Raw genomic sequence first — 18,009 nt, forward strand, 5'->3', positions numbered from 1 at the left:
ACAAAAATCACAGTCCGTGGACGTTTAACTCAAGTCTGGTCTGACCACACCAAATCTGAACCAAACATGGACGTCTATAATTGGTTCGAGGCTGGTCCTGAACGCACATAAAAAAAGACGTCCGGACAGGATTAAAGAAAAAGACATCCTAAAGACGTTGGCATCTGTCTGTGCTTATTGGGGTGTAGCCTACAGTGTCAGCCCGCAATGGAATTGTATGAATGTCCATCCATGTAGTTGGCCTACCATTTTGTAAACCAGGCAGTTGCATTGGCTTTATTATTCCTGATTTGCAGCGATGCAACTCTCCAACAGCATCCTGGAGAGACACTACTGGGCAGGCCGGCCCTGGTCTGAGACTGCCATCATTGAAGTAATTTGTGGTGACGAGTGGCACTAGGGGGGTTGTACAAAATAAAGTAATCAGCTGTGGATCGTCTCTAACCAATCAGAGTATTAAAGCCAATAATGAATTTCAAAACCTCCGTGTTCTGGCTCTGGCCCAACCCATCAGTTTCTGGATCAATCAGACAGCCCTGAATGTGTTCGCATTCAGTGAAGGGTCAGAGAGGTACTCAGATCCAGACTCAGTGCGGAGAAGAAATCGAGAATAAACTAACGTCCATGGGCGTGGCATAGAGTTTGGCCGGAGGGAGGAGTCTGGGTAGCCAAGCAACTCATTGCAGAGAAGAAATTGAGAATAAACGAACGTCCATGGGCGTGGCATAGAGTTTGGTCGAAGGAAGGAGTCTGGGTAGCCAAGCAACTCAGTGCAGAGAAGAAATTGAGAATAAACTAACGTCCATGGGCGTGGCATAGAGTTTGGCCGGAGGGAGGAGTCTGGGTAGCCAAGCAACTCAGTGCAGAGAAGAAATTGAGAATAAACTAACGTCCATGGGCGTGGCATAGAGTTTGGCCGGAGGGAGGAGTCTGGGTAGTCAAGCAAGGGGAAATATGCTTTGAATGTCATGTGGTTCCCCCGAAGGATAGAGACCTGCACGCATGAGATCAGACGGATAGCTAAACACATCCATATGATAAACGTTTTCTCTTTATGGTGAAATTACAGTCAGTTCCAAAATGATTGGCACCGTTGATAAAGTTGTAAATATTGCAAATACTGCCCTATATTCTATGCACAAAAAAAGTATTATATTGTGTTATAATAATACAGTTGTTCAGAGATACAATTCAATACCTCACCTTGCAAGGATAACGGCACTGAGGCTTTCTATAAGACGTTTTATGAGATTGGAGAGCATATAGGGAGGAATCTTAGACCATTCCACAGAATCTTTAGAGATCCTTGATATCCTTTGTCTGCATTTATGGACGGCCCTCTCAATTTGAATGACAGGTTTTCAATAAGGTTCAAGTCCAGAGACTGTTGATTTTATGGTCAATTAACCATTTCTTTGTGGATGTTGATGTGTGCTTGGAGTTATTGTCTTGCTGGAAGATCCACTTGCGGCCAAGTTTCAGCCTCCTGTCAGAGGCAACCAGGCTTTTGGCTAAAATCCCCTGGTACTTGCTAAGGTTCATGATGCTGTTGACCTTAACAAGGGCTCCAGGACCAGTGGACGCAAAATAGCCCCATAACATCAAAGATCCATCATCATATTTTACAGTAGGCACAGAGTTATTTCCTCATATGCCTTCCTCCTTCGAAGCGAAACCCACCTCTGGTGTGCATGGCCAAAGAGTTATACTTTCATATAATCTGACCATAGCACTGGTTCCAATCCAAGTGCCAATGGCGTTTAACAAATTCCATGATGATGAATAGTTTAACCACCGGACTGGACTGCCTGTCAGCAATGCACCCCTAAAGTAGAGCACGGAGGGGCCCCCCAAAATAATTGCCACCCGCCAGCCAGTCGACTGGTCCGTTAAAGGGGCCCTGATGGCTATCAAAGGGTTTTATCTGGGTAAATATGTGAGTAATTGGAGCAATTTGACACCTGTGTGATGCGTCTAGGTAGGACGTCCGGCCCTGGTTCCAGGGAGCGGCAGGAACCAGATGAGAGAGAAAGGGGGGGAGCTGGCTGGTTATCCAGGACAATATCCCCACAGCCAGATGAACAGGTGCTGTGTGACATGCGGCAGCATGAATAAAGCCCCCACACTGTAACACATGCTTTCTCCACCTTTTCCTTTCAGCCTGTATGCAACCGGGCCCTGTGTTTAGATTCCCCAACTGTATGCCATAATACAACCTTGTCTTGACTGGGTCTTTTGAACGTGACATTGTTGTGAAAGGTCTTTTGAGGAAGAGATGGGGAAGTATCTGTTAAGAGATGTGGGGTTTGAAGTCGGGCCTAGTTTTTCTAGTTTGGCCACCTCAAATTGTGTAACTGATTAGTTGGCTCATTTATTAATATTGGATTGTTGAAAATGGTATGTTTCATGTAAAGGATTTGAGATCAACTACCAGCTCTGGTGTCATCCAAGATATGATCTGAAGAGAGAGCCATCTATGTCCTGGGAAATTGTCAAAAGGTCATAGATGTCATGGGCATCACTTTCATCTTGGCTTGCTTGAGACGGCACACCAAACTGTCCCAGGCTTACTTAAGCCAACAAAAATGTTAACTTTTGTTGCACATAGTATCACTTATTGCCTCATTAAATCCACGACTGGCCTTCTTACAGTAATATAAATGTTATGCAAACATTCAAAAATGAAGAACATTTTTTTGGAACAACATCAAAGTGTTTCAGTCAGATGAACCGTTTCTCTATCATGATTCTCATTTCCACTCTAAACCAAAATCAGCAAGACATTCAGATGAAGGTGCATGTTGACGCCGCATGAAGGATGGTCCTGAGAGCTGATAGTGATGAGTTGAGCAGCACATCACACAGGTTAGTATTGGTTGGCAAAGCTCCACAGTTGTCGGGTGCAGCACCGCAAGAGGACACTGTTTTCTCATTTGGAACATGAAAAATAAGACTTTTTTTTTACAGACATGAATGAAAACACCGCTCTCATTGGCAAGCTTTCGTTATGGGAACGTGCCTCTACTGGCCATTATGAATGGGTCAAGTAGCGTGTTGTTGCTCAGCTATCTCACTAAGGAGGTCATAGCCCCATGGAGGTTCAGTATGAGAATACTGTATTTCTTTTTTTTTACCCATAAATAGGGGTTTAAGATGAGCTACTGTTCCCTTTTAATCTTATAACAGTATGACATTCTCATATTGCAATAATGTGACGTGGTCTACACCTTTATTGCCTAATTTAGTGTCTTTTAGAGGTTTGATTCACCTTAGTTTTAATCTAGCACGCTCTTGAAATCTCAAAGACAATGTTGATAATTTCTCTCAAAATACACACAATTTCCCCCAATTTCCTGCCCATAGAGAGAGCTTCCTGGAGACTTGTTGTCGTTAGAGGTTCTGTGATTAGCTGGTGACATAGAGGCTGGGAAGGGTTGGTAATTAGGGATAATGACAGGGAGTGTAAAGATGTTTGTTGTCCACCACCCAAAAGGGGCCTTTCTCAAGTCCCTGCCGATTTGGAGGAAGTCAAAACAAGCCCTGCTAATTGCCGTCGCTCACTGACTTTGTAAGCACAAAGACAGCAGGAAATGTGTTAAATATAAATAAAAGGAAGCACAAGGTACCTGCTTCTGTTCAACAGACCTAATGTTGCAGATGAAAGTACACAGATGGCATAGCTACAGCAGCACTAAGGCATCGCTCTGTGTCAGGAATAGTTTCCCCATAAATAACACTTTATGGTTACAACATAAAACAGAATATAAAACATTAGAAATATCTGTGGGCTTACATGCAGCCCTGGGAGAAGCCAAGAGGTTGTGAGTAAATAACAAGTGGGCAGAGAATATCTTTACCTCACTCAGTCTGCAGCATTCCTCCATATACTCCTCCAGGCTGTCACTCGTCGTGCCTTTCCTCAGAGGCCGCTGCTCAAAGTCAACCCCTGTCATATCGTCACAGGCCCCTGTAGAGCACTGTCTCCTGGGCTTTGTGTTCTCTGAGTTGACTCCCTCAGTTACAGCCTTGTTTTCACCCAGCTGCACTGAACCCCCTTTACCGTCCTCTGTGGGGTCCCTCAAGGCTGTGTGCTGGGCCCTCTCCATGTCTATGTCCTTCTCAGTTATATGAAGGTCTACCCTCTCAACTTCTGTGTTGAGTTCAACCCCCGACTCCACCATATCACACTCCTGCACAGCACTGTCTGCAGTCATACATGGTGTGTCTCTCATATCCTCTGTTTGTTTGGTGTCAGAGCACTGGTCAAATGTGAGGAGTGGTTCTGGGGTAGGGACAGGAGTGTTGAGGTTACAGGAGTCATAGGAGGGTTCCCGGCTGTGGACCACAAAGCTCTGCTCAGAGCCGGTGGGTGTGGAGGGAGAGTTGGTTCCACTGGGCAGTTCCACCCCTGAGTCCTCTGACTCAAACTTGTACAGCCTGGAAAGCTGAGAGTTTGAGAAAATGTTTGACAGGTAGTCTGAGCTTGACTCCATCAGGGACTGTCCAGGCATGTTATCCAAGTCAGTATTCCCCTCCAAGCCTTTGACAGGCTCTGAGATGTCTTGCTCAGAAACTGACATGGCGATAGTGGATGAAGAATCAACAGCGTTGTTGAGGAGCTTCTCATGGAAGTTGTTGAAGAGCTTCATCTTGGTCAGGATAACCTCATTTTCCAGCACATTGTCCCCCTTTCCTGTGAATAATGAGAAGCATTATTAGTAAAACAGCCTTTTTTTGTGCATTAGCAGAGTTGCCTATTTCGAATGTTCCCACAAGTCACTTGAATTTCACTCAGTTATCCCCAAATGAAATGAAATAAAATGCAAAATAAATACTTGAGTGAATGCCAGTTTTCAAGTGTTGCATAGCAGTACCCTAAGGGCTTCGAAAATACCATTGTCCGAATGCTAACTCTTTCAAAGTTAACTCTTTCTGATTAAAAAAATTTACCTTTTTTGACAACAGACAGAATATCTGTGAACATCCCTAACACCTAATTACAATATCTCTTTCCTAAGGAGAGTGGATGTCAAAGAGTAAAATGTAAGACACAGAAGTTGAGAGGGTAGACACAAGCATTTGAAAAAAGTCTCTCTTCTTGTGTATGCGGGATGGTGGTGTTTTTATTCCAAAAGACTCACAGTTGCATGTCCAATTCCTGTGACCATGAATGACACAGATGTACTGTCAAAACATAGATCCAAGAGATTTTTGAGGATCTTCCTGTGAAACCCGAGGACTGGTTTTAAACCATCCAGCATTCTTCAACTCGGAGGTACACAAATACCCTAGGGCACATTATTTGCCGGTGCCCCACACTGGGCTGTCCAGCTTTGATCTTAAGGTCCAGTTAATACCATTATGGGGCACTCGTATGTAACATCTCCGCTTTCTCGCCACGTGCAATCTGATACTCATCGCTGTCAATCAAACGTTCTTTTTTTCACTTACCTTGAATTCCAGAACAACAAACGTACATACCACCATATCCTTGAGCAGCGAAGAGGTTTTAATTAAATATTAGTATTACTCAATTAAAAAGGTTTAGTCCTGTGCTGCAAATCTAGCCCATAAACCTTTCTGGTATAACATAATAGTAGATTGTTAGATCAAACTTCAACAATAAAGAAGGTTTGGGGAATAGCCGCTGTTTAAATTTAATATCTGGCCCATAGAGATTTGAGATTAAAAAGTTATAAATCCAGTGATTTCATCCACTTTAGAGGGAACTTTATTAAGGGGGTGGAGGTTGGAGGACACGTTTGTGAAAACTAAAAGACTAGTAAAACTAAAGTATTTTGAGTATCAATATAAGTTGAATCCCAGTACCGCTCACGGATACAAAATAAAACAAAACGTTCTAACATGATGCCTACTTAAGGAGGTGTGGTGGGTCATTTAAGTATAAATACTAATAGGGTAATTGCATCTCTGGTTGTTAGGAAATGAGGCAGGCGGACATTGTGATTGGAGGGGAAGAGACATGGGTAGGATGATAAATAATGAAATTCACAGGCGCTCAGGCTGCGTTATATACCCGAAACCTATTTGGCAGGAAATGAGTCATTGAGCTGAGTACACAAAACTGATTTGAAGTAGGTGTAACCACCACAATTTATTAAAACATCAACTGCCAAACTATTTGGAAACGGTGATGTGTCAGATTTAATGGCAGCCAGTCCATTACATTGTAATAAATCATGACAGTGATACGGTTTCTCTCCTTTTGAAGTTAAATGAATGAGTTATTGCTTTATTTAATGATTTTAGTATGGAATTAAGTTCGAATTTCAGAGGGGTATATGAGGTGGAGATACCTCTACCATGTTTGTTTGCAGCTTTTTCTCACAAAACAAAGCCTGTCGTTTTTTTTATTTCACTGTGAATAACATCCACAAAAATCAAAGTGCACCCATGTTTTTCATGAGAAAAAAAATCTGTTGTGATAATATTGTTTTGGGAATGGATAGTGGCTCTGCCAAAACAATGATAGCATTTCAATCTTATTTGGTCCTATCAGACTTGGTTCTGGCTCAGGTCTCTTCCCATTCAAAATGTCTGTGTTTTCCCATTATTTTACATGTACCGAAATTGGCCAAAGCTAGTGGATCAAGGTATTGTGGAAAAGTTAGGTGGGGTTTTCCATATCACAAAGTTAGCCTCTTGAAAAGATTCATAAATGATACTGTTGCTCAGTGCTGTCAAGGTGGGCATTAACTTTAACATTAGTATCAGAAGACAATACTTGCATATGCAGTAAAGTGTAGCCTACATGTGTTGTCTCATTCAAATCCCCAGTTTTATGTGTTCAACTAAAGTACATTCAGTCAAAATCCCAATGTTTATTTAGCTACATATCATGAATTCCTATTAATCCCCATAATTGCATGTGTTTTACATGCGTCATTTGGTATGTCTCACCTGATTAGAATGAGATGTGTATTTTATTCATGCCACTCCCATAGTGCTACTGTTACATGTGGAAAGAATTGCACTCGCTCAACTCAAGACATCGTATTCCCAAAACAAATTCTTGCAGAGGAGGCAAGGAAACGTATTTCCTGTTTCCGTCAAATGTAGCACATTACTTTTTCCACCGTGGTCAGAGAAAAAGTACAACTACTTAGACACTGTTCAGGCCCTATTGTGCCCAAGATGATCAAACAGCATCAGATAAAAGACTAGTATCAGTGTGGGTTATTTCTGAGGTAAGTCGTTCTTGAACATGTCCCTGGAGTATACAGCCTTTGATCCAGCATGTACACTAAGTCCCAAACCAAGCTCATATAGGATCACATGGTGCTTCCCTGAATAAAATAAATCAAGTAATAACACATTTTAAAACAAACTGAAATACACATTTAACCAAGCCCTGTCGCTCCCAGAGGAACACACAGCATGGACACTCCTGAAACCTCAGCAGTCCAATCAGAAGTATGTAAATGGTTGTCTAGGATGGTCCTCGAGGTATGACTGTACTGTAAAACAACTAAGAAATATCACATGTATACCCGTTTACAGCAGCTCCCTAAGCCTTGATAAGGCGGTGGTCCCTTGGGGGAGATACGAGAGACTGCAGTCCATGTGTAACTCCAGCAGCACAGCCCTGACTATCTCTTAATTGGCTTCAAGTCAGTCTACAGTCAGTCGTGTTATCAACAGGAGTGTAATGGGAACTGGTGTATCTCACACAGCGGTAACAGATAAGAAGGAGTAGATAGTTAAAGAGCAACACTAATGATCTCCTGCATAACGACTACTGTGCTGCACTTCATCTTATATACTCTCAGAAAAAAAGGTGCTGTGTAGAACCTTAAAGGGTTCTCCGGCTGTCCCAGTAGGAGAATCCTTTGAAGAACCTTTTTTTTGGTTCCAGGTAGAACCCTCTTGAGTTCCATGTAACATGGAAAGCAAAAGAGTTCTACCTGGAATCGAAAAGGGTTTTCCTATGGGGACAGCCGTAGAACCCTTTCGGAACCCTTTTTTCGAAGAGTGTAGACAGACATACTGCACAATATGTAGGCTGTTGTATTTTGGATTGAAAGTTACAACATTTTTGTATTTACTATACTGTAAACTAAAGCTCCCCAACTGCCCCCCCCCAAAAAAAAAACTAATCTGAGCTTGCTTTAACATGCAATAAAATTGTAAACCACATTGCCTTAATGTTTAGCAGCTAATATATTACTCCCACAAGCAGTCATTTACTCTATACGTAAAAGTTCCCTGACCTCCTAGGTGGGTCGTTCCATGAAATATGTGCCTTTTGCGTCCTTCTCATATTTTATGTAGAACTTGTGCACAAGTATTACATTTTAAAAGCCTGTTATATTAAATGAAGTGCCCTTTAATATAGACCACATCGAAAATTCAATAAATCAGATTTTGAATATGAATTAAGACTTGCTAACGTGCCAAAATCCTGCATTTTGATATGTCCCTGTGTACATCCTACTGTATGCGAATTCTAGGAGGATTTTAACCCACTTAACCCCCAACATTTCTCCATGTTTTCACCACCATTGTAAAGCCCTAGGTATTTTGTTGTGAGTTAAAGCAGTTGAGCTGGTTCTACTCTTTTTGGCCATTTTCTGGTATTTTCTCGAGCATAACACATTAACCCTGTTACGAATAGAACAACAGGCTAGAAATGTTTTTGTGAAGTTTGCATTCAATTGCCTCTCCCTGTTGCACACAAAAAGCTTCCATTCTCCCTGTCACAAGGGGATTTATGGCTGATTTAAGATAAAGTCGTCAACCCTGTTACTTTGTTTGGCACTTATTATAGTCATTTTTAAATGTAACTTCTTCTTATTAAGTGAACATATGCTCTTTATGATAGTATATTAAATGTAGGTGAAATAAAACCTCAAAAGGCACCTAATTGGTGGAACAACCCAGGTATTGATATCCACTAGTCTTTAAAGCAGTGCTGGGCTTGTAATTGAGCGCAGGGGTTTGCTGAAGAAGAGACATGTTTGCTGTTGGCCATGAGGAGAAAACAATCTAATTTTCAATTAACGACCTAGAGACCTGGCTCTCTGTTCAGAGAGATCAAACAGCACCTCGCCCAGCTCCAGGCAGCTTGGAATGTGAATAATGCAATATATTGTAAGTAACCAGGAGTATGAACATTAGTGGAGTTATGTGTTTTGTCAAATACAAACAAGATATTTTCCTCAACCACAAACTCTTTCTTCAAGAACTTATCTTTCAGAAGAAGTATTGGAATGACTGAGTTGGAGAAGTTTACCAGGTTTTGGTCAAGTGGTTTTGGCTATAGGTTTTCACTCAATAGCCAATCGAAGTGGTAGTGTAGTGGTTCAGAGCGATGGGCCAGTAACGGAAAGGTTGCTGGTCTGAATTGCTCCTGTAAGTCGCTCTGGATAAGGGCGTCTGCTAAATGACTCAAATGTAACATCAATCATGCAAAGGTTGCTATGTTTCAGGTTGCCTACACAGAATAAGCTTAGAGTAAACCATTTGTGAAGTCCCTTTTATCCAAGCCATCTTTTCTCAATCAACAACATTAAGAGAAAACGGATCCATTTTTCTGTGACTGAACACACCAGGAATTTATTTTCAAAACCAAGACTGTGGGAATTAATAAAAGCTGGAGATGAATAAAAAAAAAACATTCTGTAATGGATTAAAGTAAATAGAGAATTTTGTTCAAGAAATGAGAATAACAATATTTCTTTGAGAATAAACTTTTTTTCTGTTTTCTGCTCGGTATATGCTGTCTTATCATACATTTTTGTATAAATGCAGTAATTGCCAGTTCCTCTGAATTAGCAGCAGACAAAAACATGGGACCAGAGTGACTTTAATTACACACTGAAGTCACCTTGCTTATTCAACCACTTAATCCTACTACTGCCATTGTGACACAATCTGCTTGGTTTGATCCCACAAATCACCAGGTCTTACACCCAAGCAGGTGTCAACATCTCCCAGGTGTCATCATAGGAAAGACAAAACAGATCTGAAATCCTACACTGTAATTGAACAGGCTCAGTGGAGTCAGCCTGTTTCCAGCAAGGCTGAGTAACCCCACACATGTAATTAGGCTACACACTGTCCGCCCCTCTCGACTCGTATTTAGCCTCCTTTCTGTCAGAAATGACAGAGTCAGACGTTTTGCCGCAACATTAATTTAACATTCCAGACGTGTAGTATAATATTGTCGTTCAGGTTGGTCAACCAAAAAAAGTCATTTGAAAATCAACTTTACAATGATCTCACTAAAGGAGAGTTTCGATAAAGCAGATGGATTGCCCTGCTGCCCTCCCAAATGCCTGGAGCCTCCACTCTGCTGTGAGAACAAAGGTTTAAGCTCCTGGGTGGCTGTCACTCCCTCACAGAGGGAAAACACATCCAGCCAGCACCAGTGTGTTGCCAGAGGCTGGTGGGATTGGGAGTGGCTAAAATATGTGCTGTAAGGAGAGGTGACATCCGTCCCTCTTCTCTGCGGCGTGGGTGTGTGTGTGTGTGTGATTGTTTCCTCCATTAGATATCACAGCTCCTCCCTGAGGTGTGTTGACCTGTGTACGTGCAGACTCAATATTCCACTACTGCTCTCTCCCTCAAGGGTAGAAGCTGGAATCCCAACAAACAGATGATTTATAACTAGAGCATGACAGATTGTTGTTAGGCTGAGCATATACATTTGAACTGAAAGTCTCCCATTGCTTCAACTAGACCAAGAAGAGCTACAACTGAAGTTTTTTTTCCACTCACTGAAAAGTGCGTATTCCTCAATAACTTTATCTACCCAAGCAAGTGTGCTCTTCATAATGGAAGGGCAGGACACATGAGCTCCCCACTGGCAACACACTGGTTGAATCAATGTTTTATCCACCACATTTCAATGAAATTACGTTAAACCAACGTGGAATAGACGTTGAATTAACCCAGTGGGTCAGGCTCTGGGCGATGGCATGTGTAAGCCCTGGGCTAAACTGTTCATTCCATAAGTTTCTTGGATTCTAAGTGGAAAGGTCATAAACAGGCTGTGACAAGCCTGCAATTTTTACAGCCGGGGGGTTTAGCAGAATGTCCATTCTCTGTTAGCACTTTGGGTGGTCACAAGCCTGCTGATAGACCTTCATGCCCACTGCTAGTCATTAAGTCACTATTATCATTTTCTTTTTTTGCAAGTTTCACCCTTAAGTTGTTTATGAAGTAATGGTAACTGGAGGTGAATCCTCAAGAGCCACATTTATAATTCTATGACAACACAATTATAATTCAATTGACCCATGGAAAACAACATTTTCCAACATAATTTCCACCGCAGTTCAGGTGACAGAAACCATGTGTCCTATCTGGTGAGGTGTGAAATACCGCCACACAACTTCCATCTGACTCCTTCCCCCCATCTCTTGCCCATCCTAAACCCAAGGAAGCCAACCAGGTCTCTTCTCGGCTGCGTGTCTCTCAACACACAGGCCTGGTATCTTTTCTCCCTTTCCACCTCTTCCTTGGACGTGGCGTCGACCCTGGGGAGGGATCCCAGACTCCCTTTATCAACGTGAGCTAGGAGGTGCAGGGGCCCCGCTCCCCACTCCCCACTATCGGACGCCCTTAGGATAAGACAAGAATGTGCAGGAGAGCTAACGCAAGTAAAGTCTCCTTGGGGCCAGTTTCCTCCGACAGGAGGTCTGGAGTTTGAATCCTCCCACAATCCCCCTCACCAACCAACTCAGTTTACCTCTTAATTGAATGCAAATCAACATGAATATGTTTTAATAGGTCATTCCCAATTTTGTTGGATGTTGGATGAATGAATCCGATATTGACACAGCCATTGGCTTTTTAACCTCTTGAAAAAGAAAAGGATGATTTTGCTGACCATTACATCCTCAAAAGTAATCCACGAAATGCAGATTTTTATGACCGATAACCCTATGAAATGGCATTTCATCCAACCACTAACAGGCATAGGTGTGTTGTCATTGTTGTGATCATCATTCATTATTGTGGCAGGATCACACTGGAAAAAATAGGGCATCAAGACACAGTTCATACATAGTTGAAGAAAATGTGTAGAGTACTCTCTCACTCCCTTCAGGTTCTCAAATACCTCAGGGGCTGAATCATTCCTGTCACCCTTTCCAAACAGGATGATTCCATATAGCAGTGAATTCCACTACGTGCCGTTCTGCCTGGCTCTGAGTCAGGGTGATGAATATGGGGAGAGGAAGAAGGGACAATTCATTTGTGGAATGCTACAATGTAAAAAAAAAACAAAGTCAAACATGACTAAGGATTTGCTCAGGGAAACTATGCACAACGATAGAGCCAAGGACGTTTTCTCAATGTTAGCTCCTTTTTCCCCGAGAAGAATTACAATGTCATTGTAATTCACAATCAGTTTTTGAGACAATCCTCTTGCTGTGAACTAAACAGTGATCAAATGACAACAATAGGACATCACAAGAATAGACCAATAAATGCCTTGTCTTTATGTACTGTTCACAATGTGAGTGTTATCTTTACAATGGGCCTTTTCTTCCAATCCAAGGATCATGACAAACAACGTGATTCCTGCCAAGGAGGGTCGAAGCTCTTTCACATCTACAACAATGCTGGGAATTTTCTGTCTCAGGACAAAACAAATTGAGGATCTGGTGGGGGGGAACAATCCTTCCCAACAGGTGTGGAGGACATACTGTACATAAGCTGAGATCGTTATCTGATAGAGGCGGATTCTTGGAATGCGGAGAAATGAGAAGTGGAAGAAAAATGAGGAGTTACACTGTATCACAAGGGCCCCATCGATTCTGGGGCCCCATCGATTCTGTGACTATCAACAGGTCCTAAAAACAACATCACTTTGTTTTTGTGTCAGGGTATTTTGAAACTTTTTTTTTTTCCTGAAACACACAACATAAAGCTTTTAGTCTGCTGATTACCATATGTAATCTAATATTCTCCAGACATGAGGATGAGGATTGAACGTGTTTTACTGTCCTGTTTAGAACAGATCCACAGCACAGACTTTTAATGTCCCTTTTCCGTTAGCTTTTGTTATTTCATGACACTGCTTGAGTTTTGAAAAGTCAACCTACTTGTTTGCTGCACGTCTGTACAAGATGCCTCGCTTTAGCTTGGGGCGTATATAACAAACAGATGGTACACAAATTAGGATTTTTTTTTTGTTTAAACGTCACTCCCCAATGGTAGCAATTACATTTATTGACATTGGAAAGCAAAGTAATTGTTTTGTCTGAGCTTCAAAATAGAACCATGCTAGGCTGTGTAATAAAAGCACATACTCTGGCTTATTCTAAATCAAGAGACCATTTATACTGTATCAAGTCCAGTTCTCTTCCGTCAGTAAAGTTCTGAATTTAGCACCTGCAGATTCACAGCAAAGCAAATGTGTTGTCTTGCCCTTAGCAACCTTTTAAGTCTACCACAAAATGCATCCTTGGTCCTTAATAGAACTACCAAAGAGGTAACACGGCCACTTTACTCTCCCCAGTTTACTGAGAAAAGTCCATGTGGATGTGAGACAATATATGTCTGCTTTTGGATATGAGGAGTTGTTCATGTGATGAGACAATTAGTCTCCTAAAATCCAGACACCATAAAAGCCCACTGCTGTTAACTAAAGACACCCTCTACCTTCAGGCTGAAATTACACCTCTGTCTCCAACCACAAAAACACATCCAGCAGACACTCAAATTACAATTTGTGCTAGCAAATCCAGCTGCTATAGACAGCTGGTAGGATGAGACATCATGATGGCATAAGAGATAGAGACAGGTTACATGAAGTGTACTATACCTTTCCTCCAGGGGGTCAGAATGGCAAAGGACTTCTGCCAGCTGAATACCATGCTGGCTTTAGTCTTCTGGCTCATGAATGGAATTCCACAGGTTCAGAAAGTGCAGAAAAAGTTAGTAAAATACTCCCTCCTCCTCAGCCTAAACAACAGCAGTCAAGCACTCCTCATCCCGTCTTGTTATTTGTCTTATTCTCTGCTTACTCCAGCTCCCCTGAGGCTCTCAAAGTAAACTTCAGTGTTCAGTTCTGTGGTTGGCATCTGTTGTCACAGGTCACAGAGCTGAGGCTGTTCCCTGTTTGGGTCATGTTGCCTGACTGCTGCCTACCTGTCTGCCAGTCTGTCTGGTAGCCTGCCTGTGGCGTGTTGCGTCTGTGAGTGTGTGTCAGTGAGCTTCACTCCTCCATCAGAGGAGAGAGAGGGGGCCGGCCTCAACAGACAACACGCACAGAGTCGCTGGGAGGAGTGGCAGCCAGCCAGAGGGAGGAGGGAGGGAGGGAAGAGAGGGAGGAGGGAGGAAAGAGTGGTAGGAGGAGGGGGGAGAGAGAGAGGATGGAGAGAAGAGAGGGAGGAGGGGGGGAGAAAGAGAGGAGGACGGGGGAAGGGAGGGAAGATGGGAGAAGGAAGAGGATGGGAAAAGACTATGGAGAAGCCAGGGACTCCAATTCATCCTGAGGGTGAAGGGATAGAGGGGATCGATTGGCAGATGTAGTATTATTCACTGAAATATATAGAAGGATGGAGATTTTCTTAAATGTCCAATGCAGCCATTTTTATCTCAATATCAAATCATTTCTGAGTAACAATTAAGTAACTTACGGTGATTGTTTTCAATTAAAATTGTCACCACTTTGTCATAGGAAAAGTGAGGGGGATCTGCATCATGTGTCAATTATGCTTATCATAAAACAGGTCTGTTTCACTTTTGTCTCTCGGTATAGAGACAGAATGGAGAATGTGCTTTTCTGTCTTTCATTATTAACTCTCACATGGTCCAGGAAATACCAAAGCAAATTAATATGGATTGGATGATCCAGTCTGCCTCACAGTAGAATTCCTAATCTTCTTTGACAGCAAAATAATATCTGCTAAAAGATTATTCATTTTATCCCACAAGCTAAGTTTCCATCCAATTGTTGCGGATAAAAGGCTGTGCGTAATGACATAATGCAGATAAAAGTACATTTTGCGGTTAAATTCCCATGTACCGAATGAACAACACAAGTTAAATGGGTTTCCATCACATTTTCAACTTTATTGATGGTTTTCTCACAAAAAAAATGTTTGCATTATATAGAGAGTGTGCCCACTCTGGTATTAGCATGTGTGCTTTAGACAACAGCTCGCAAATACAGTGCAGATATAGCCTACATGATGAGATTAGTATGGACAAAAGAACAAGCTCATTTTTATTTGTCAAATGGCAGCCAAGCATCGATGATCATGTCACTAGAAAAAGACCCTCGATAATTCTAAGTAATAAAATCAAATCCAATTGTATTTGTCACATGAGCCGAATACAACAGGTGTAGACCTTACCATGAAATTGTCACATCCTGATCTGTTTCACCTGTCCTTGTGATTGTATCCACCCCCCTCCAGGTGTCGCCCATCTTCCCCATTATCCCTTGTGTATTTATACCTGTGTTCTCTGTTTGTCCGTCGTGCTTGTCTTGTCAACCAGCGTTTTTGTGTCTCAGCTCCTGCTTTTCCCAGTCTTTTTTTCTCGCCCTCCTGGTTTTGACCCTTGCCTGTCCTGACTCTGATCCCACCTGCCTGACCACTCTGCCTGACCCTGAGCCTGAGCCTGCCTGCCGACATGCACCTTTGCCCCACCTCTGGAATGTTGACCTCTGCCTACCCTGACCTTGAGCCTGCCTACCGTCTGGTACCAATACCCCCACCTCTGGTTTACTGACCCCTGCCTGCCTTGTTCTGTTTATTGCCTGCCCCTGTTGGAGTATTAAACCATTGTCAATTTGACATGTCTGCATCTGGGTCTTACCTTGATTCCTGATAGAAATGCTTACTTACAATCCCTTAACCAGCAATGCAGTTTTAAGAAAATAGAGTTAAGAAAATGTTTACTAAGCAAACTGAAGTAATAAATATAAAAAATATAACAGTTAACACAATAAAATAACAATAATGAGGCTATATACAGGAGGTACCGGTACCGAGTCAATGGGCGGGGGGGAAGGGTTAGTCGAAGTAATTTGTGCATGAACTTCTAGGTATGGGTAAAGTGACTAGCAGCAGTGTAAAAACAAAGGGGGGGAGGGTGTCACTATAAATAGACCAGGTGGCCATTTGACTAATGACAGTCTTATGGCTTGGGGTAGAAGCCGCTGGACCTGACTGACAGTGCAGTAGCAGAGAGAACAGTCTATGACTTGGGTGTATGGAGTCTATGACAATTCTTTGGGCCTTTCTCTGACACTGCCTAGTATATAAGTTCTGGATGGCAGGAACCTTGGTCCTAGTTATGTACTGGGTTGTACGCACTACCCTCTGTAGCGCCTTACGGTCAGATGGAGAGAAGTTGCCATACCTGCGTGGATGCAACCGGTCAGGATGCTCTCAATTGTGCAGCTGTAGAAGTTTTTGAGGATCTTGGGACCCATGCCAAATCTTTTCAGTCTCCTGAGGGGGAGAAGGCGTTGTTGTGCCCTTTTCACTACTTTATTGGTGTGTTTGGAACATGATAATTTGTTGGAGATGTGGACACCAAGGAACTTGAAACTATTGACACGCTCCACTACAGCCCCATTGATGTGAATGGGGGCGTGTTCGGCCCTCCTTTTCCTGTAGTCCACGATCATCTCCTTTGTCTTGCTCATGTTGAGGGAGAGGTTCTTGTCATGGCACCATACTGAGAGGTCTCTGACCTCCTCCCTGTAGACTGTAGACTCCCTGTCTCATCGTTGTTGGTGATCAGGCCTACCACCGTTGTGTCGCCAGCAAACTTAATGATGGTGTTGGAGTTGTGCTTGGCCACACAATCGTGGGTGAACAGGGAGTACAGGAGGCGAGTAAGCACGCACCCCCGAGGAGCCCCCGTGTTGAGGATCAGCGTGGCAGATGTGTTTCTACCTATCATTACCACCTGGGGCGGCACGTCAGGAAGTCCAGGATCCAGTTGCAGAGGGAAGTGTTTAGTCCCAGGGTCCTAGGTTTAGTAATAAGCTTTGTGGGCACTATGGTGTTGAACACTGAGCTGTAGTCAATGAACAGCATTCTCATGTTCCTTTTGTCTCATGTTCCTTTTGTCCAGGCAGTGTTGAGTGCAATTGAGATTGCGTCATCTGTGGATCTGTTGGGGTGGTATGCGAATTGGAGTGGGTCTAGGGTTTCCGGGATAATGGTGTTGATGTGAGCCATGACCAGCCTTTCAAAGCACTTCATGGCTACCGACGTGAGCGGTACGGGGCAGTAGTCATTTAGGCAGGTTACCTTCACTTTCTTGGGCACATGGACTATGGTGGTCTGCTTGAAACATCTAGGTATTACAGACTCGGTCAGGGAAAGGTCTTGTGAATGTTGACCTGTTTAAAGGTCTTGCTCACATCAGAGAAGAGCGTGATCACACAGTCGTCTGGAACAACTGGTGCTCTCATGCATGCTTCAGTGTTGCTTGCATTGATGCGAGCATAAAAGGCATTTAGCCCGTCTGGTAGGCTTGCGTCACTGAGCAGCTCACGGCTTTGTTTCCCTTTGTAGTCCATAATAGTTTGCAAACCCTGCCACATCCGACAAGCTTCAAAGCCGGTGAAGTAGGATTCGATCTTAGTCCTGTATTGATGCTTTGCCTGTTTGATGGTTCATCTGAAAGCAAAGCAGGATTTCGTATAAGCATTGGGATTAGTGTCCTGCTCCTTGAAAGCGGCAGCTGTAAGCTTTAGCTTGGTGCGGATGTTGCCTGTAACCTATGGCTTCTGTTTGGGATATGTACGTATGGTAACAATGTGGACGATGTCACTGATGCACTTATTGATGAAGCAGGTGACTGAGGTGCCATTGGATGAATTCCGGAACATATTCCAGTCTGTGCCAGCAAAATAGTCCTGTAGCGTAGCATCCGCGTCATCCGACCACTTCTGTATTGAGCGAGTCACGGGTACTTCCTGCTTTAGTTTTTGCTTGTAAGTAGGAATCAGGAGGATAGAATTATGGTCAGATATTTCAAATGGAGGGTGAGTGAGAGCTTTGTACGTGT

The 18,009-nt window shown here is 42.9% G+C and overlaps 1 protein-coding gene across 1 annotated transcript in view; it reads right to left on the minus strand.

The window, feature by feature from the left end:
• Window positions 1-14,183, minus strand: part of LOC124041313 — a 29,988-nt gene extending 15,805 nt beyond the window's left edge. The window contains exons 1-2 of the mRNA XM_046358772.1: window positions 13,796-14,183; window positions 3,858-4,693 (exon numbers count right to left, since the gene is read on the minus strand). Coding sequence (XP_046214728.1) covers window positions 3,858-4,693; window positions 13,796-13,871 — 912 coding nt within the window. The 5' untranslated portion in view covers window positions 13,872-14,183. The remainder of the gene's footprint in view (window positions 1-3,857; window positions 4,694-13,795) is intronic.
• Window positions 14,184-18,009: the final 3,826 nt, after the last annotated feature.

Source organism: Oncorhynchus gorbuscha, linkage group LG08, assembly GCF_021184085.1.
Source record: "Oncorhynchus gorbuscha isolate QuinsamMale2020 ecotype Even-year linkage group LG08, OgorEven_v1.0, whole genome shotgun sequence".
NCBI classification, from domain to species: domain Eukaryota; kingdom Metazoa; phylum Chordata; class Actinopteri; order Salmoniformes; family Salmonidae; genus Oncorhynchus; species Oncorhynchus gorbuscha.